The sequence below is a fragment of the Callorhinchus milii genome, unplaced genomic scaffold (genome assembly GCF_018977255.1).
Source record: "Callorhinchus milii isolate IMCB2004 unplaced genomic scaffold, IMCB_Cmil_1.0 Scaffold4, whole genome shotgun sequence".
Lineage (NCBI taxonomy): Eukaryota > Metazoa > Chordata > Chondrichthyes > Chimaeriformes > Callorhinchidae > Callorhinchus > Callorhinchus milii.
The window spans coordinates 40,382,690-40,403,223 of record NW_024704745.1 but is presented as its reverse complement, the minus strand read 5'-3'; the positions used below and the strand labels follow the sequence as shown (position 1 = coordinate 40,403,223).

The 20,534-nt window shown below is 43.3% G+C and overlaps 2 protein-coding genes across 2 annotated transcripts; one reads left to right on the top strand and one right to left on the bottom strand.

Moving 5' to 3' along the window:
* The first annotated feature begins 5,774 nt into the window (after positions 1–5,774).
* LOC103174394 (acetyl-CoA acetyltransferase, cytosolic-like) lies at positions 5,775–8,553 on the top strand. Its single transcript, XM_042334116.1, has 3 exons — positions 5,775–5,873; positions 7,457–7,567; positions 8,011–8,553. Exons 1-3 carry the CDS (start codon positions 5,775–5,777, stop codon positions 8,179–8,181), a joined length of 381 nt encoding a protein of 126 aa, XP_042190050.1. The 3' UTR covers positions 8,182–8,553.
* A 372-nt stretch (positions 8,554–8,925) lies between these two features.
* Positions 8,926–19,576, bottom strand: LOC121848883 (T-complex protein 1 subunit alpha). The gene is made up of 4 exons (XM_042334230.1): positions 19,536–19,576; positions 10,151–10,343; positions 9,815–9,978; positions 8,926–9,519 (listed from the first exon to the last, which is right to left on the bottom strand). Exons 2-4 carry the CDS (start codon positions 10,289–10,291, stop codon positions 9,303–9,305), a joined length of 522 nt encoding a protein of 173 aa, XP_042190164.1. The 5' UTR covers positions 10,292–10,343; positions 19,536–19,576; the 3' UTR covers positions 8,926–9,302.
* Positions 19,577–20,534: the final 958 nt, after the last annotated feature.

Sequence of the window (20,534 nt, the reverse complement as noted above, 5' to 3'; positions counted from 1 at the left end):
CCCCAATACCTCCACACCACCAGTGGTAGCCAAGCCTGTACCCACTGAACAATGATTCAACCTCACACCAAGGTGGAGTTTGACAGAGAGGCCAGGGAGGTTGAGCAGGTCAGAGCCAGAGTGAGGAAATCTTTGCAGTATCTCAGGAGATGACTTCTCTCTTGACCGTGAATAGTTGAAGGACATTTTGGGACATCCAATCTTTGATAACCAATAGAGAAGTGGACTAATGTCAATTCACCTGGTATCAAGAGTAGCGCCCTGAGATGTCTTCCGGCGTGGAGGGCGCTATATCAATCCAAGTTGTTGTTGTTGTTCAAGAGTAGTCCTCGAGGTCCATGTCTAACGCCAGATACAAGGCTTGCTCAACAACAGCTGCTTAATCCAAACCCTCGTGCAGTAGCAAGGCAGGTCAATGTTGGAACTGGAACACAGACATTTTTTGGACAGTAGATGCTTTATGCACACAATGCGAAAATTCTGTCCCTTTCTCACCTCCTACACCCTCCCTTTGCCAATGTGTCTGTAGACATATGAAATCCCCATAATTTTAATGTTTTAATTCTTGTGGATTGAAGTGACCAAATTTTTTTTTGAGGATTATCAGGCGTGTGGACTAAGGTAACTTGCCCAAGGTTTTGCTGTGCCGGGAATCGAACCCAGGTCTCTTGCTTGAGAGGCGAGTGCTCTAACCACTGAGCTACAGGACTCCTACGTATAGCGCCTTATTATGTCTTCAGTACGTCTCAACGAAGTGAATTGACTGTATATTTTATGAGCAAAACACTTTCGCCATTTGCGCACAGCAGTGTGCCACAAACAGTCATGGAATGAGTAACCAATTTTTTTTAAGGGATTATTGTTCCCGAAAAAGCGATCCACCAATCGACTAACAACTGGGTTCTCACTTACTGCTTGGTAAACAGAGGCATGTGGAGAAAGGAAACTTGCCTAACGTTTCACCTTGCCTGGGAATCAAACCCAGGTCCTCTCACTTGCGATATGAGTGCGCTAAGCAATATACTACAGGACTCCACTTGATACTGATCGGTCCGAACAGTAGAGGTCCTGGCATCAAGGGCGAATGCAAACTACATCTCCCGAGCACAAAATGGTTAGGAAACTAGCATCAGCAAATTGTCTGTAAATAATTACAAAAGCCTTCAACAAATTGCTGGAAAAAATAAGCCCCTCTACCCCCTCCTCTGGCCTCCAGTCAACCATTTCCACATTGTTGATCCTGTTCCCAACATCTTTGTCCTCCCTTATTCTTTGAATGAAGCCACCACCCACTCCTCGAACATATAGCCACATCTCTCTGGCCACCCAAACTCCCTTCTTCACACCTTTGCTAGCCAATCATTACTCTGCTTCTCCACTGGTACAGCACTCCCCGCCTTTCAAAACCACTGTCATCACCTCCTCCTGAAGAAACCGTCACTTGACCCTTCTCTGCTCTCCAGTTTCCGAACGATCTCCAACTTGCCCTTCCTATCCAAAGCCCTGGAATGAGTTGTCACCTCCCAGCTTCACTTCTTCCTTGCAAGGTGGAACCCTCAAAGTGAGAATTCTGCCCAGACACGTGAAAATTTCCATGTGTAGGTGGCATACATATATGGAATTCTCAGTGTGGTTGGATACTTTCCAGCGTGGTGATGGGTTTCTGCACGCTTTAGACACTTTGCTGAAAAAGCCAAATTTCATTGTAATAAGAATAATAATACTTGCATTTGCTTATAGCTCCTTTTGTGTCTGGAATCTCAAAGCCCTTCACTGGATATATTGTAAAGTGTAGTGACTGAATATTTTGTAGAGGAATGCGCCAGTGGGTTTTGTCTGCTGTAGATTAGCGATTGCATTTATTTACACAACTAAAGTTACCATTCTTTGTAAATCATTGTGTGAAGCATTCCAACACAGAGTACCACATCAATTTTAATGCCTGTTTTGTTATTTATTCCCTTTTGTTTCCTCTTTAGTTGCTCCCACTGTTGTCATAGAACCGTATCCAGACATCCCTGTGGCTGACAGTGGAGAAAGCACCATAGCCACCTGTCTAGCAAAAAATGCAAAGCCAGCCGCTTCTATACATTGGAAAGGTCCTTTCATTGTCAGTTTTACTCAGAGTGCCACACGTCCTGCTCCTGATGGAACTGTAAACGTCTCAAGCCCACTTCGTCTATCTGCAACCAGAGAGATGAATGGACAGTACGTTTACTGTGTGGTGGAACATCCAGCACTGAAGACTGCTGAACAATTGGGTTATCAGTCAAACATACATTGTATGTATAACCATCTCTTCCTACACTGTTTTAACGTCCGGTTCAGTAAATACACAGTTTAGTAACACTTGTTAATGCCATTTTAGTAAATACACATAATAGAAGTAACAGTTGTTAATGCTGCTGTTTCTCCTTTCAACTTTCCAGTCAGTTTTCAGTTACATCATCAAATCTTGGAGGAGTTTTAAATTTCTGGGGTAAGGTTTTTATACATAGCTCCCATCCACACCATCTCAACTCAGTCATTGACCTCATTGACCTGCACATTGAACACTCTCTCTCTCTCTCTGTCTCGCAGGCATACAAGTTCTCATTAGTTCTACTTTCTCTGCTTAACGCTTCAAATTTTACTTCCTGCACTATTGCTCCCCACATCCCACACCTCCTGCTGAGACACTTACACCGCTTCCAAACTCAACTATTGCAACAACCTACTGCTCCGCAGATCCTCAGCTGCTTCCGACACAAGTTACAGACCATCCAGAACTCTGCAGCGTGTGGCATCTCCTGGAGCAGGCTCTGTGAGCACATCAGCCCATCCTCACTCAGCTTCACTCGTTTCCTTTCTGCTCCCTTTCAAATGTCTCCATGGCCTACCATCACCCCACCTCTTCTATCGCTTGTGTTCGATTCTTGTTCTTGTGCTCAGCAAATTTTGCCAGCTTCACCTATCCCTCTCTGAAACTCCATCCTTGTGTCCCTGCATCTTGTCTCATGCTTTCCTGTTTGCTCATCTTTTGTACTATAGTACTGACCAAGTGAAAAGTCAAATTCTCTCTCTGTCGCATGCAGACAACAATTATGCATGCATCTCAGGCTTATTGAGATATTCTTTATTACATGAAAGATTTGGAAAATTATGAGATTCCAATTTTATAGTCAATTACACTAATAATGCTTTGTTTCGTGGACTGAGAATCACAGCATGTGAAGACTCGTATCACCACTAACTGAATTGAACCTATTTAACAAATGTATTTGGGTACTTGGAGCAGGCAGAGAAAGAATGTTTACCACTTTATGATCTGAATTAATGCTCTGTTCTGAAACAAAATTGAAATTGAAAGATCATTGTTCTACTTACAGTCTGCAATCTTTTGTCCGTCTCTTCCACCATTGTCCTGTTTTGCTTCATTGTTTATGATTTTACTAGATTCATATCAGGATAACAGTCTTTTGTTTTATTTAATAAAGTTCTACAAGAGTCTTCAAACTTTCTAGCTTTCACAGCAGAATTGTTATAGTGGAGTTTTATCTGTCTATACTTCTCTGGAGAAAACTTTCCTGAATCTTCCAAATCTTGAATTTTGAATCGTCCTTGGAATCTACATTCTTTGAATCTCCATTTTCGAATATCTCATTGAATCTTAAATCTGCTTTACACTAAAGTAACTGAAGAGAACTTTGCATTAATATACCTGTTGAACTTTGCAATATTACATAGTGGGCTCCTCCCTTTGTGAGTGGAAGTGGGCTGAGATGGTTGGAGGGTATCTCCAATCAAATGCTACCCCTTTTTAAAAATAAGCAGCTGTGTTTAGCTGTTTTTCCTCTTGATTATTCTGAGCTTATCCATCTTATCCGTAAGAAAATTTGCCTCAACAAGCAATGAAGTACGGTCGGATATGTACTTATGAATGCAACAATTTTACACATCGCATCTCTTAACAAAGTTGGAATTTTTCTGGTGAAAGCCTAATCAATGCAAATGTAATAACTCTTCTGGCAAGAAACTAACAAAAGCATTATACGTTTTGAAAATATTAATAATATTTTATTATTTATTTTATTTTGTTAATACAATATAAAGCAGGAAAAGAAACAAGGACATGAAAGGGACAGAGTATAAAATTAGGAATTTTGATTTTGATGGAGAATGATGAATGTATATTCCTTTTTCTCCAACCCAATAAAAAAACAGTCTATTTAATACGCATGTCTCTGACTCCCATCGTAATGCACTTGCCTCTAACTATTAAATGCTGTTGCTGCTCACCTTAGTTAACTGAGCCAGAGGGTAAACATGTTGTGCTTGTCTCCTATCTCTACTGGCTGTGTTATGGTTAAAATTTTATTTGAGTGTTCTTTTGCATTGTTCGCTTATTACAGACAGTATTTATTGGGAACCTCTTCTGGGCAAATCCAAAGTATCATTCCCTCTCCTGTCTTGTTATTTACATCAGGTTTTGAAATTTCAATTAAAATAATTATTATTATTCAATTAAAATACGCCTTATTCAAATAAAATGAAATCAGTGTTTAATCCAACGAGTCTACTTATTTATATTCTTCACACACCTTAATCTAAGAACATTTGAAAGTCTTTACAAATTGTAACATTCTTCTCTCTAAATTCTGCCAATCACTATTACTGTGTAGCAGCACAGCATAATCAGACTAGTGTTGTTGGGTATCTCTGCCACTAGAGGGTCACATCGTGGAACGTGAAATTACCAAAACCTCTTACTTCTTTCGCTTTGCTTTTAAATGAACTAATGGGCCTCCATATACAGCTCTTGTGATCTTATGCCTGACTGTGCAAGTGTTTGATGCTGTCATGGATATTGTGAAAATCAAGTGCCCCAAGAATTCACACTGCATCATTGCCTGCAGTGTTTGTTGACATTGACATAACAAAATAATAATAATCCTTGCATTTGATATAGCGCTTTTCACGTCTTCTCGATGTCTCAAAGCGCTTCACAGAATATGCTGTAAAGTGAATTGACTGAATTTGTGGGCGAAACGCGGCAGCCAATTGGGCCCAGCAGAGTCCCACAAACAGCCTTGGATTGAAAATGACCAATTTATTATTGTTTTGTTTTGGAGGATTATTATCAGGCGTGTGGAGTAAGGAAACTTGCCCAAGGTTTCGTCCTGACCTGCCTGGAATTGAACCCAGGTGTCTCGCTTGCAAGGCGAGTGCTCTAACCACTGAGCTACAGGACTCCAAAGTCCCGCCGAGATCCATACTGTTACTTGCATTTGGCATAAAAGGACATTAAGCTTTGTGACTCAGTTTATATTATTTTTCTACCAGTTTAGAAGGTGATCTATTCCATATTGAAACCCTCCTACTTTTCAAAATAAAAACATCCTTGTTTTCGCTCTCTGAACAATTTGCATTCATATCGCACCCCCCCCCAAAACAAATGCTCCTGACACTGCCGGGTTCAAGACCTTTCCGATGAAATATAAACCATGTCTCTACATCAATCGGTTATTACGTGATTGTTAGATACACAGACAGACAGACAGACATCGTTTTATTAGTTTATATAAGATAAAATGTCTGTCTGTTTGTCTGTGTGGCAATCTATATTCCATATTGGCTCCTTTGGTTTCAAGCGTAGCTGCAACAGGTCCAGCTAGTATATTATAAAATGTAGAGACTGTGTGTTTTGGAGGAAAGACAGAGACAGCTCCAGTCAGCCAGCACGGCTCCCAGCTATAAACGCAATGCATGCGTACATACGTACTCTGTAATGCACGATGCCACAGCGTTACTTTGACTCGGTGGCCAGAAACGATGAAGATACCCGAAAACAAATATACCCATGTCACTCCAAGTTCCAAGACCCTTCCGATGAGGTATAATTCATGTCACTAAATCAATCGGTTAGTGAGATCCTTCTTGAAGCACAGACAGACATTGCTGTTTTATTTGTATGCATAATAATAATCCTTGCATTTGATATAGCGCTTTTCATGTGGTCAAGATGTCTCAAAGTGCTTCACAGAATATACTGTAAAGTGAATTGACTGTATATTAGTGGGCAAAACACAGCAGCCAATTGTGCACAGCAGTGTCCCACAAACAGGTGTGGATTGAAGTGACCGATATTAATATTGTTTTTTTCTTGAGGGATTATTATCAGGCGTGTGGAATAAGGAAACTTGCCCACGGTTTCGCACTGCCAGGAATCAAACTCAGGTCTCTCGCTTGTGAGGCGAGTGTTCTAACCACTGAGCTACAGGTCTCCTGTATATATAGAAGATATATACATATCATTTACACATTACAAAAGACTGCAAGAATAGGGTAACCGTGATAATGCCCCAGACAGAGTGACCAATGCTGGAATCAGCAACTTTATTGGCTGTTCACGATTTGCAGCTTTTCTCCCACCTAATTATTCTTCTCAGGCTTTGTCAGAACAATTATTCATTCCCCAGTGCTCTCTTCTTCAATTCTGCTAATTGTCTCCAAACTACTTTTTCAATTTAGTGGTTTTAATCTTCTAGAAAAGAAAACTCCCCAAAAGAGTGCAATTCAGATAGGAGCTGCATATGAAATGGTCTACAGAAGTGGTTATAATAAGCAGCAGGAAGTACAAAGCACAGCGGATGCTGTGATGGGGGAGGGTTTCTGGAGGATGAGATCAGATGGTCGAAAGGCCTTCTTCATTCAAATCGATCTTGTGATGCCTGGACTGAGCTGACAAAATACTCAGCACTGTGACTAAAAGCAGTAGAACTGGGGATTTGTCAGGGGCCGGGCCTGCAAGATAATACACTGTATACATTGGAGATAATTTTTTATGTTCAGCTAATGCATTACTGAGAAGACATCAGCAAGGTCTTCAGTCACACAAGGCTGAATATTCTCTATCCCAAGCGTACAACTGCTCATGCCACAGATATTAGCAGGGCAGCAAATAAATGGGAGTTCAGTAAGTTGTACATGTTTTTCTTACTTTTTAACAAGTATCAATTCATCATCGCATATCCTTTCTTGAAGCACCACCGGTGGCCCTTGCCGGGACCGGCCCTTGCCGGGACCGGCCCTTGCCGGGACCGGCCCTTGCCGGGACCGGCCCTTGCCGGGAACTCTACTTTTATATGGTGTTTCCTATTTTGGGAATGGGCTATCCTGCAAGTGAGAGAATTGGCAGCTATTCTGCCCCCAGGACTCTGCTATTGTTTTTTAAGCACCTGCAGGAGACGAGACTGGGGTCATGGCTCAACTCCAGGTATCTCCCTTTCCCATTTGGAAAAGGTCTGCTCGGTCACTCCTCACATGGCTGATATCATTGACTGAGGAGCGGTCAAATTGTGTCCCTCCTCAAGTAGGGTCAAGTAGATTGTTTTCTTTTCAACCAATGATTCACCCACTGTGCATTCCATCATCTTCAGATTCAAGGGTAATGACTTAGATTTACTATTTATTCTAGGTAGAAAAAGCCGGCTGGACGCTGGATGAAGTTGATCTCTTCGAAATCAATGAAGCTTTTGCATCACAGTCTGTAGCTGTTGTCAAGGAACTGGGTATAAACCCAGAGAAGGTGAGAAATGTAGATATAAAAATTGGCACTACAACTAAATGCAATTGATCCTTTTTACTTCCTGATTCACCCAATGGGTCAATGTGGGATGTAATAAAACAACAAATTGCATTTATAAAGCGCCTTTCATGTCGGGAGGATGTCCCAAGCCACTGCAGTCGAAGGTTTGCATCCAAGCTGGGGTTGGATTCGGGAGGGATGGGGGCCAGGAAGATGACCGGTCAGAGGAAGGTTTTGAGGACCTTGAAGGAGGTAAGGGAGTGTTGAGGTGATAGGGCTCTCGTTGGAGTTCCACAAAGTGAGAGCAGATAGGCTGAAAGCCTGACTGCTGATGGTAGGATAGGCAGGGGACCTGAAGCAGGCCAGTGGAGTAAGGAGAAAATTAGGGAAAAGGTTTTCCCTCTTTTTTTAAAAAAATGCATTTTTTGTGTTTGTCTTTCTAGGTAAACATCCAAGGTGGTGCTATTGCTTTAGGTCACCCTCTGGGAACGTCTGGGTGCCGCATTCTGGTTACACTTCTCTACGCACTGGAGAGAACAGGAAAAAAGCGTGGCATTGCTTCTTTGTGTATAGGAGGTGGAATGGGAATAGCTATGTGTGTTGAAAGGCAATAAATTACACCTAAATTTTACTACAAGAACTGAAGATACTCTGCAGCTAAGCTACTGACTGGATAAAATTGAGCTTTTATTTTAGAGGTTACAGCCTGATTCCAATGAAATGTAGGTGCATTTTGTTTTTATAATGAACGTGTAAAGTAGTTCAAGTAGTCTTAAAACTATTCAAAACTTCAGTCCACATAAAATGGTTCTGAAAATTAGTGTAACTTTTAAATATTTGATTAAAAGTACTGAAGTTTGAAATCATAGTAATATTGTGTATGTGGAATCCATACTTTTGTTAAAATTCATAAACTCCTTCCTATTATCTCTCAATTCAGATTGACCATTTTTTTCTTTATGAAATAAATTGCTCAATGTACCATTGCTGAATCTTGTAAACTGACTCTCAAATTACATCAAGTGCCAGTATTTATAGAAGGGCAAGATGGTTGAATACATGTGAGAAAGCAGGGGAACATTCATTGTATTTTAATTTTGCTTTAATTGATTTACAAATGCTGCCCTAATACTTTTGAGCATTTTATCATTCCCCATGGTAAGATCAGCAACCAAGAATCAGAGAGGTTACTTATTTGGGGAGATAATAATCATCCTTGTATTTGATATAGTGCCTTATTACATCCTTCCCCAGTAGTATTTTTAATTAATGTTTTCCCCAGTGAATTTGTGTGAGGGAGAAATCATGTCCACAATGAAATAACATACACAATTAATTAGATTTGAAAAGACCAGAAGCACAACATCAACGTTTATTCATGAAATTAAGGTGGTCTCTTAACAGCTCCCTACATAGATGGGCTGATCACTCGACAACTGTCACATTTTATTTCTGAAGGAGCTTGAAGCACAACTGTCAATGTACAGGAAATAATTTTGCACAAATAACTTGAAAGAGTTGACTATAGGTAACAAAGTAAGAGGTCTTTTAAATCCGGTTTGTGCCAAATAGCACTAAACAAGCATAGTAAATTAAACAGAGCACTAAACAAGTGGCACTGAATTTCAGACAAGTATGACAAGCTGCTCAATCTAGAACAGAAGTACAAGAAGCACCTGATGGATGCCAAGAGTTAAACATAAATTATAATAGCTGATTTTAGAACTCAGGTGCTTCAGCCATTAAGCTCTCCACTTTGAACTGCATCTTGGTAACTCTTTCCTTTGTCTTGCTTTTCATCTGGGTAAAGTTTGATGAGATCATCAATTCGCAGGATGGTTATAGCAGCTTCTGTTGCAAACTTCAGACTCTTGACTTTAACCATAGTAGGCTCAAAGACACCAGCTTGTTTGTTGTCCCTTGGCTTCCCATTCAATAAATCAAGACCAATCCTGCACAAGCAAAATGTCAATTTGATTAACACTGTTTTAATAGCCAGTCACTACAATATTAGTAAAACATTCATAATTTCCGATTGAATTCTGACAACTCGGCCATAAAAGTTACTTTAACAAGATGGAGAAAATCAATTTTGCACTTTACTGCTATCTGGGGCACCAGGTCACCAAAAATCAATGATTGCTCATGAATTGCAACAATGTTCAAATTTAGTTTCATCGCTGATTCAGACAACAATGGGTCTCAAGTCACAATCTTTTGCAGACCACAGTACAATAAAATTTTTACCATTTCAAAGTTTTGCGATCAGGATTGACCTGAGCTTCGTTGTGGAATGCACGCAACTTTGCAACAAGGTCTGTAGAATCCTGAGCAGCATTCGCTGCCAGAGTCTTAGGAATAACCAACATGGCCCGGGCAAATTCTGCAATGGCAAGTTGTTCACGTGATCCCTAAACAAAAAGACAACCAACAGTTAAATACATGAAGTACTTTTAACTTATTTTCTTAAAATAATTTTTAATACTGCAAATTAATAGGGACAGTAATCCCTGGTTAATCAGCTCAAAGCATACGGTAAAAGTGCCCTCCCCCAATAATCTTGAAATACAATTAAACCCATACCAAACTAGTTGCATAGTTTTCCAGGTAGATGGAGAGTGCAGCTTCCACAGCCCCACCTCCTGGAACTAAAGACTTGGACTCAAGCACTCTCTTCACAACACAGAGTGCATCATGTAGGGAGCGCTCCATCTCATCACACATGAAATCATTTGCTCCTCGCAGAATGATTGATGCAGAAGTACGGGCCTTTGTACTGAAAAATACAAATTAAACTTTACAACAAGAGGAATTGTGAGGGTTGGGTGAAACTCATTTTCAAATGTCAGCATCAATTTATACCTCACTTTTAGAAATCAGAATCTAGATCCCTTTTTCAATCACAAACTTTGTGTGCATTGCTCCTGAATGAACAATACCTATTGCTTATATACTGTTATGCAAAACAATATTCATTGCCGACTTAAACCAGGAATAGATGTGACAGTACTACTTTCATCAGGAAATGGCTTAGATTATATTTATATGCACAACAAATTTAATCTGCATCTGTGCAGTCAATATAAAAAAAATTCAACACAATTACAATCCCAACATCTTTTTCAATTCTGCAACATTAACAGCAGCATTACAAGATACTACACTGTATACATTGGAGATAANTTTTTATGTTCAGCTAATGCATTACTGAAAAGACATCAGCAAGGTCTTCAGTCACACAAGGCTGAATATTCTCTATCCCAAGCGTACAACTGCTCATGCCACAGATATTAGCAGGGCAGCAAATAAATGGGAGTTCAGTAAGTTGTACATGTTTTCCTAAATTTTTAACAAGTATCAGTTCATCATCGCATATCCTTTCTTGAACCACCTCGGGTCCTGGCAAGGACCGGCCCTGGCAGGGACCGGCCCTGGCAGGGAGCGGCCCTGGCAGGGACCCGCCCTGGCAGGGACCCGCCCTGGCAGGGACCCGCCCTGGCAGGGACCCGCCCTGGCAGGGACCCGCCCTGGCAGGGACCGCCCTGGCAGGGACCCGCCCTGGCAGGGACCCGCCCTGGCAGGGACCCGCCCTGGCAGGGACCCGCCCTGGCAGGGACCCGCCCTGGCAGGGACCCGCCCTGGCAGGGACCCGCCCTGGCAGGGACCCGCCCTGGCAGGGACCCGCCCTGGCAGGGACCCGCCCTGGCAGGGACCCGCCCTGGCAGGGACCCGACCTGGAGGCAAGTGAGTGATCAAGTCGAAGGAATTGTGGGATGCAATTCCAGAGGTTGTGGGCAGAGATGCTGGAGGCCCAACTCGTGATGGTGGGGTGGGTCGGGCAATAGACATGGTGCAGTCCGGAGCCTGCTGAGCGGAAGGAGCTTACAGGTCGGAGACGTAGGAGGGGCAAAGATCATGGAAGGCATTAAAGGTGAGGGCCAGAATTTTGAATTCGATCCTCTGAGGGATGGGGAGCCAGTGGAGCTGGGCGAGGGTGGGTGTGACTGGGTCATGGAATCTGGTGCTAGATAGAACACAAGCTGCAGAGTTCTGGATAATCCGCAGCATGTGGAGGGAAAAGTTGGGAAGGCCGACCAGCAGGGCATTGGCATAGTGGAACATGGTTGCAATGAAGGCATATATGAGGGTTTCGGCGGCCTGAGGCGGTGGCAGACTCGGACAATGTTACGGAGGTGAGGGAAGGCAGAGCGGGTCATGGCACGGATGAGGGGGAGAAAGGACAGTTGAGGGTCAAACATGATGCCTAGGTTCCTAAGTGGCTTCATGAGATGGAGTGTGCATCTGTGGATGCTAATGCTGCCGGTGCTGAGGGTGCGGAGGCGCTGGCGTGAGCCAATCAGGAGAGCCTCGGTCTTGCTGTCGATGAACGGTAGAAAGTTGGCTAGATCAATGGTCCTGGGGTCAAGGATGGAGGCAGAGAGATAGAGTTGGGTATCATCTGCCTAAATGTGGAAATTGACCCCATGTCTGCGGATGTTGTCACCAAGTGGGAGCATGTACAGGTAGAAGAACAGAGGACAGAGCTCCGAGGAACACTGCAAGAGATGGTGCGTGGGCTGGAGGAGAAGCATTTTGTGGAGATAAAGTGGAGCCAGTGTTAGAGATAGGATCTAAACCATTCAATGACAGAACCTCGAAGGTTATGGTGAGAGAAGAGGTGGTGGAGGAGGATAGAGTGGTCCACAATATAATATATTATTTATATATAATAATATTAGTTCATTTGTCATCATTATTGTATAAGATCTATTACTTTTTAAATATTTTTTATTATTATTGCTGTACCATTCTTCTTGTATCAAACTCTGCACGCTAATCATCTCAATGCTCGCCAGACTTTACTGGCTCCCTATCTCTGAAACGATCGATTTCAAGATCCCCACCCTCACATACATATCCCTTCAACCCCTACCATCTCATACCTCCCAGATTTGCTCATACCCCACTCCTCTGCCCTCCCTTTCACTCAACTGGCCTGTTGCATGAGCCCCAATACCTCCACACCACCAGTGGTAGCCAAGCCTGTACCCACTGAACAATGATTCAACCTCACACCAAGGTGGAGTTTGACAGAGAGGCCAGGGAGGTTGAGCAGGTCAGAGCCAGAGTGAGGAAATCTTTGCAGTATCTCAGGAGATGACTTCTCTCTTGACCGTGAATAGTTGAAGGACATTTTGGGACATCCAATCTTTGATAACCAATAGAGAAGTGGACTAATGTCAATTCACCTGGTATCAAGAGTAGCGCCCTGAGATGTCTTCCGGCGTTGAGGGCGCTATATCAATCCAAGTTGTTGTTGTTCAAGAGTAGTCCTCGAGGTCCATGTCTAACGCCAGATACAAGGCTTGCTCAACAACAGCTGCTTAATCCAAACCCTCGTGCAGTAGCAAGGCAGGTCAATGTTGGAACTGGAACACAGACATTTTTTGGACAGTAGATGCTTTATGCACACAATGCGAAAATTCTGTCCCTTTCTCACCTCCTACTCTCCTCTTTGCCAATGTGTCTGTAGACATATGAAATCCCCATAATTTTAATGTTTAATTCTTGTGGATTGAAGTGACCCAATTTTTTTTTGAGGATTATCAGGCGTGTGGACTAAGGTAACTTGCCCAAGGTTTTGCTGTGCCGGGAATCGAACCCAGGTCTCTTGCTTGAGAGGCGAGTGCTCTAACCGCTGAGCTACAGGACTCCTACGTATAGCGCCTTACTATGTCTTCAGTACGTCTCAACGAAGTGAATTGACTGTATATTTTATGAGCAAAACACTTTCGCCATTTGCGCACAGCAGTGTGCCACAAACAGTCATGGAATGAGTAACCAATTTTTTTTAAGGGATTATTGTTCCCGAAAAAGCGATCCACCAATCGACTAACAACTGGGTTCTCACTTACTGCTTGGTAAACAGAGGCATGTGGAGAAAGGAAACTTGCCTAACGTTTCACCTTGCCTGGGAATCAAACCCAGGTCCTCTCACTTGCGATATGAGTGCGCTAAGCAATATACTACAGGACTCCACTTGATACTGATCGGTCCGAACAGTAGAGGTCCTGGCATCAAGGGCGAATGCAAACTACATCTCCCGAGCACAAAATGGTTAGGAAACTAGCATCAGCAAATTGTCTGTAAATAATTACAAAAGCCTTCAACAAATTGCTGGAAAAAATAAGCCCCTCTACCCCCTCCTCTGGCCTCCAGTCAACCATTTCCACATTGTTGATCCTGTTCCCAACATCTTTGTCCTCCCTTATTCTTTGAATGAAGCCACCACCCACTCCTCGAACATATAGCCACATCTCTCTGGCCACCCAAACTCCCTTCTTCACACCTTTGCTAGCCAATCATTACTCTGCTTCTCCACTGGTACAGCACTCCCCGCCTTTCAAAACCACTGTCATCACCTCCTCCTGAAGAAACCGTCACTTGACCCTTCTCTGCTCTCCAGTTTCCGAACGATCTCCAACTTGCCCTTCCTATCCAAAGCCCTGGAATGAGTTGTCACCTCCCAGCTTCACTTCTTCCTTGCAAGGTGGAAGCCTCAAAGTGAGAATTCTGCCCAGACACGTGAAAATTTCCATGTGTAGGTGGCATACATATATGTAATTCTCAGTGTGGTTGGATACTTTCCAGCGTGGTGATGGGTTTCTGCACGCTTTAGACACTTTGCTGAAAAAGCCAAATTTCATTGTAATAAGAATAATAATACTTGCATTTGCTTATAGCTCCTTTTGTGTCTGGAATCTCAAAGCCCTTCACTGGATATATTGTAAAGTGTAGTGACTGAATATTTTGTAGAGGAATGCGCCAGTGGGTTTTGTCTGCTGTAGATTAGCGATTGCATTTATTTACACAACTAAAGTTACCATTCTTTGTAAATCATTGTGTGAAGCATTCCAACACAGAGTACCACATCAATTTTAATGCCTGTTTTGTTATTTATTCCCTTTTGTTTCCTCTTTAGTTGCTCCCACTGTTGTCATAGAACCGTATCCAGACATCCCTGTGGCTGACAGTGGAGAAAGCACCATAGCCACCTGTCTAGCAAAAAATGCAAAGCCAGCCGCTTCTATACATTGGAAAGGTCCTTTCATTGTCAGTTTTACTCAGAGTGCCACACGTCCTGCTCCTGATGGAACTGTAAACGTCTCAAGCCCACTTCGTCTATCTGCAACCAGAGAGATGAATGGACAGTACGTTTACTGCGCGGTGGAACATCCAGCACTGAAGACTGCTGAACAATTGGGTTATCAGTCAAACATACATTGTATGTATAACCATCTCTTCCTACACTGTTTTAACGTCCGGTTCAGTAAATACACAGTTTAGTAACACTTGTTAATGCCATTTTAGTAAATACACATAATAGAAGTAACAGTTGTTAATGCTGCTGTTTCTCCTTTCAACTTTCCAGTCAGTTTTCAGTTACATCATCAAATCTTGGAGGAGTTTTAAATTTCTGGGGTAAGGTTTTAACAAATAGCTCCCATCCACACCATCATTCATTGACCTCATTGACCTGCACATTGAACATTCTCTCTCTCTCTCTGTCTCGCAGGCACACAAGTTCTCATTAGTTCTACTTTCTCTGCTTAACGCTTCAAATTTTACTTCCTGCACTATTGCTCCCCACATCCCACACCTCCTGCTGAGACACTTACACCGCTTCCAAACTCAACTATTGCAACAACCTACTGCTCCGCAGATCCTCAGCTGCTTCCGACACAAGTTACAGACCATCCAGAACTCTGCAGCGTGTGGCATCTCCTGGAGCAGGCTCTGTGAGCACATCAGCCCATCCTCACTCAGCTTCACTCGTTTCCTTTCTGCTCCCTTTCAAATGTCTCCATGGCCTACCATCACCCCACCTCTTCTATCGCTTGTGTTCGATTCTTGTTCTTGTGCTCAGCAAATTTTGCCAGCTTCACCTATCCCTCTCTGAAACTCCATCCTTGTGTCCCTGCATCTTGTCTCATGCTTCCCTGTTTGCTCATCTTTTGTACTATAGTACTGACCAAGTGAAAAGTCAAATTCTCTCTCTGTCGCATGCAGACAACAATTATGCATGCATCTCAGGCTTATTGAGATATTCTTTATTACATGAAAGATTTGGAAAATTATGAGATTCCAATTTTATAGTCAATTACACTAATAATGCTTTGTTTCGTGGACTGAGAATCACAGCATGTGAAGACTCGTATCACCACTAACTGAATTGAACCTATTTAACAAATGTATTTGGGTACTTGGAGCAGGCAGAGAAAGAATGTTTACCACTTTATGATCTGAATTAATGCTCTGTTCTGAAACAAAATTGAAATTGAAAGATCATTGTTCTACTTACAGTCTGCAATCTTTTGTCCGTCTCTTCCACCATTGTCCTGTTTTGCTTCATTGTTTATGATTTTACTAGATTCATATCAGGATAACAGTCTTTTGTTTTATTTAATAAAGTTCTACAAGAGTCTTCAAACTTTCTAGCTTTCACAGCAGAATTGTTATAGTGGAGTTTTATCTGTCTATACTTCTCTGGAGAAAACTTTCCTGAATCTTCCAAATCTTGAATTTTGAATCGTCCTTGGAATCTACATTCTTTGAATCTCCATTTTCGAATATCTCATTGAATCTTAAATCTGCTTTACACTAAAGTAACTGAAGAGAACTTTGCATTAATATACCTGTTGAACTTTGCAATATTACATAGTGGGCTCCTCCCTTTGTGAGTGGAAGTGGGCTGAGATGGTTGGAGGGTATCTCCAATCAAATGCTACCCCTTTTTAAAAATAAGCAGCTGTGTTTAGCTGTTTTTCCTCTTGATTATTCTGAGCTTATCCATCTTATCCGTAAGAAAATTTGCCTCAACAAGCAATGAAGTACGGTCGGATATGTACTTATGAATGCAACAATTTTACACATCGCATCTCTTAACAAAGTTGGAATTTTTCTGGTGAAAGCCTAATCAATGCAAATGTAATAACTCTTCTGGCAAGAAACTAACAAAAGCATTATACGTTTTGAAAATATTAATAATATTTTATTATTTATTTTATTTTGTTAATACAATATAAAGCAGGAAAAGAAACAAGGACATGAAAGGGACAGAGTATAAAATTAGGAATTTTGATTTTGATGGAGAATGATGAATGTATATTCCTTTTTCTCCAACCCAATAAAAAAACAGTCTATTTAATACGCATGTCTCTGACTCCCATCGTAATGCACTTGCCTCTAACTATTAAATGCTGTTGCTGCTCACCTTAGTTAACTGAGCCAGAGGGTAAACATGTTGTGCTTGTCTCCTATCTCTACTGGCTGTGTTATGGTTAAAATTTTATTTGAGTGTTCTTTTGCATTGTTCGCTTATTACAGACAGTATTTATTGGGAACCTCTTCTGGGCAAATCCAAAGTATCATTCCCTCTCCTGTCTTGTTATTTACATCAGGTTTTGAAATTTCAATTAAAATAATTATTATTATTCAATTAAAATACGCCTTATTCAAATAAAATGAAATCAGTGTTTAATCCAACGAGTCTACTTATTTATATTCTTCACACACCTTAATCTAAGAACATTTGAAAGTCTTTACAAATTGTAACATTCTTCTCTCTAAATTCTGCCAATCACTATTACTGTGTAGCAGCACAGCATAATCAGACTAGTGTTGTTGGGTATCTCTGCCACTAGAGGGTCACATCGTGGAACGTGAAATTACCAAAACCTCTTACTTCTTTCGCTTTGCTTTTAAATGAACTAATGGGCCTCCATATACAGCTCTTGTGATCTTATGCCTGACTGTGCAAGTGTTTGATGCTGTCATGGATATTGTGAAAATCAAGTGCCCCAAGAATTCACACTGCATCATTGCCTGCAGTGTTTGTTGACATTGACATAACAAAATAATAATAATCCTTGCATTTGATATAGCGCTTTTCACGTCTTCTCGATGTCTCAAAGCGCTTCACAGAATATGCTGTAAAGTGAATTGACTGAATTTGTGGGCGAAACGCGGCAGCCAATTGGGCCCAGCAGAGTCCCACAAACAGCCTTGGATTGAAAATGACCAATTTATTATTGTTTTGTTTTGGAGGATTATTATCAGGCGTGTGGAGTAAGGAAACTTGCCCAAGGTTTCGTCCTGACCTGCCTGGAATTGAACCCAGGTGTCTCGCTTGCAAGGCGAGTGCTCTAACCACTGAGCTACAGGACTCCAAAGTCCCGCCGAGATCCATACTGTTACTTGCATTTGGCATAAAAGGACATTAAGCTTTGTGACTCAGTTTATATTATTTTTCTACCAGTTTAGAAGGTGATCTATTCCATATTGAAACCCTCCTACTTTTCAAAATAAAAACATCCTTGTTTTCGCTCTCTGAACAATTTGCATTCATATCGCACCCCCCCCAAAACAAATGCTCCTGACACTGCCGGGTTCAAGACCTTTCCGATGAAATATAAACCATGTCTCTACATCAATCGGTTATTACGTGATTGTTAGATACACAGACAGACAGACATCGTTTTATTAGTTTATAAGATAAAATGTCTGTCTGTTTGTCTGTGTGGCAATCTATATTCCATATTGGCTCCTTTGGTTTCAAGCGTAGCTGCAACAGGTCCAGCTAGTATATTATAAAATGTAGAGACTGTGTGTTTTGGAGGAAAGACAGAGACAGCTCCAGTCAGCCAGCACGGCTCCCAGCTATAAACGCAATGCATGCGTACATACGTACTCTGTAATGCACGATGCCACAGCGCTACTTTGACTCGGTGGCCAGAAACGATGAAGATACCCGAAAACAAATATACCCATGTCACTCCAAGTTTCAAGACCCTTCCGATGAGGTATAATTCATGTCACTACGTCAATCGGTTAGTGAGATCCTTCTTGAAGCACAGACAGACATTGCTGTTTTATTTGTATGCATAATAATAATCCTTGCATTTGATATAGCACTTTTCATGTGGTCAAGATGTCTCAAAGTGCTTCACAGAATATACTGTAAAGTGAATTGACTGTATATTAGTGGGCAAAACACAGCAGCCAATTGTGCACAGCAGTGTCCCACAAACAGGTGTGGATTGAAGTGACCGATATTAATATTGTTTTTTTCTTGAGGGATTATTATCAGGCGTGTGGAATAAGGAAACTTGCCCACGGTTTCGCACTGCCAGGAATCAAACTCAGGTCTCTCGCTTGTGAGGCGAGTGTTCTAACCACTGAGCTACAGGTCTCCTGTATATATAGAAGATATATACATATCATTTACACATTACAAAAGACTGCAAGAATAGGGTAACCGTGATAATGCCCCAGACAGAGTGACCAATGCTGGAATCAGCAACTTTATTGGCTGTTCACGATTTGCAGCTTTTCTCCCACCTAATTATTCTTCTCAGGCTTTGTCAGAACAATTATTCATTCCCCAGTGCTCTCTTCTTCAATTCTGCTAATTGTCTCCAAACTACTTTTTCAATTTAGTGGTTTTAATCTTCTAGAAAAGAAAACTCCCCAAAAGAGTGCAATTCAGATAGGAGCTGCATATGAAATGGTCTACAGAAGTGGTTATAAAAAGCAGCAGGAAGTACAACGCACAGCGGATGCTGTGATGGGGGAGGGTTTCTGGAGGATGAGATCAGATGGTCGAAAGGCCTTCTTCATTCAAATCGATCTTGTGATGCCTGGACTGAGCTGACAAAATACTCAGCACTGTAACTAAAAGCAGTAGCACTGGGGATTTGTCAGGGGCCGGGCCTGCAAGATACTACACTGTATACATTGGAGATAATTTTTTATGTTCAGCTAATGCATTACTGAGAAGACATCAGCAAGGTCTTCAGTCACACAAGGCTGAATATTCTCTATCCCAAGCGTACAACTGCTCATGCCACAGATATTAGCAGGGCAGCAACTAAATGGGAGTTCAGTAAGTTGTACATGTTTTTCTTACTTTTTAACAAGTATCAATTCATCATCGCATATCCTTTCTTGAAGGGCCCTTGCAGGGACCGGCCCTTGCAGGGACCGGCCCTTGCAGGGACCGGCCCTTGCAGGGACCGGCCCTTGCAGGGACCGGCCCTTGCAGGGACCGGCCCTTGCAGGGACCGGCCCTTGCAGGGACCGGCCCTTGCAGGGACCGGCCCTTGCAGGGACCGGCCCTTGCAGGGACCGGCCCTTGCAGGGACCGGCCCTTGCAGGGACCGGCCCTTGCAGGGACCGGCCCTTGCAGGGACCGGCCCTTGCAGGGACCGGCCCTTGCAGGGACCGGCCCTTGCAGGGACCGGCCCTTGCAGGGACCGGCCCTTGCAGGGACCGGCCCTTGCAGGGACCGGCCCTTGCAGGGACCGGCCCTTGCAGGGACCGGCCCTTGCAGGGACCGGCCCTTGCAGGGACCGGCCCTTGCAGGGACCGGCCCTTGCAGGGACCGGCCCTTGCAGGGACCGGCCCTTGCAGGGACCGGCCCTTGCAGGGACCGGCCCTTGCAGGGACCGGCCCTTGCAGGGACCGGCCCTTGCAGGGACCGGCCCTTGCAGGGACCGGCCCTTGCAGGGACCGGCCCTTGCAGGGACCGGCCCTTGCAGGGACCGGCCCTTGCAGGGACCGGCCCTTGCAGGGACCGGCCCTTGCAGGGACCGGCCCTTGCAGGGACCGGCCCTTGCAGGGACCGGCCCTTGCAGGGACCGGCCCTTGCAGGGACCGGCCCTTGCAGGGACCGGCCCTTGCAGGGACCGGCCCTTGCAGGGACCGGCCCTTGCAGGGACCGGCCCTTGCAGGGACCGGCCCTTGCAGGGACCGGCCCTTGCAGGGACCGGCCCTTGCAGGGACCGGCCCTTGCAGGGACCGGCCCTTGCAGGGACCGGCCCTTGCAGGGACCGGCCCTTGCAGGGACCGGCCCTTGCAGGGACCGGCCCTTGCAGGGACCGGCCCTTGCAGGGACCGGCCCTTGCAG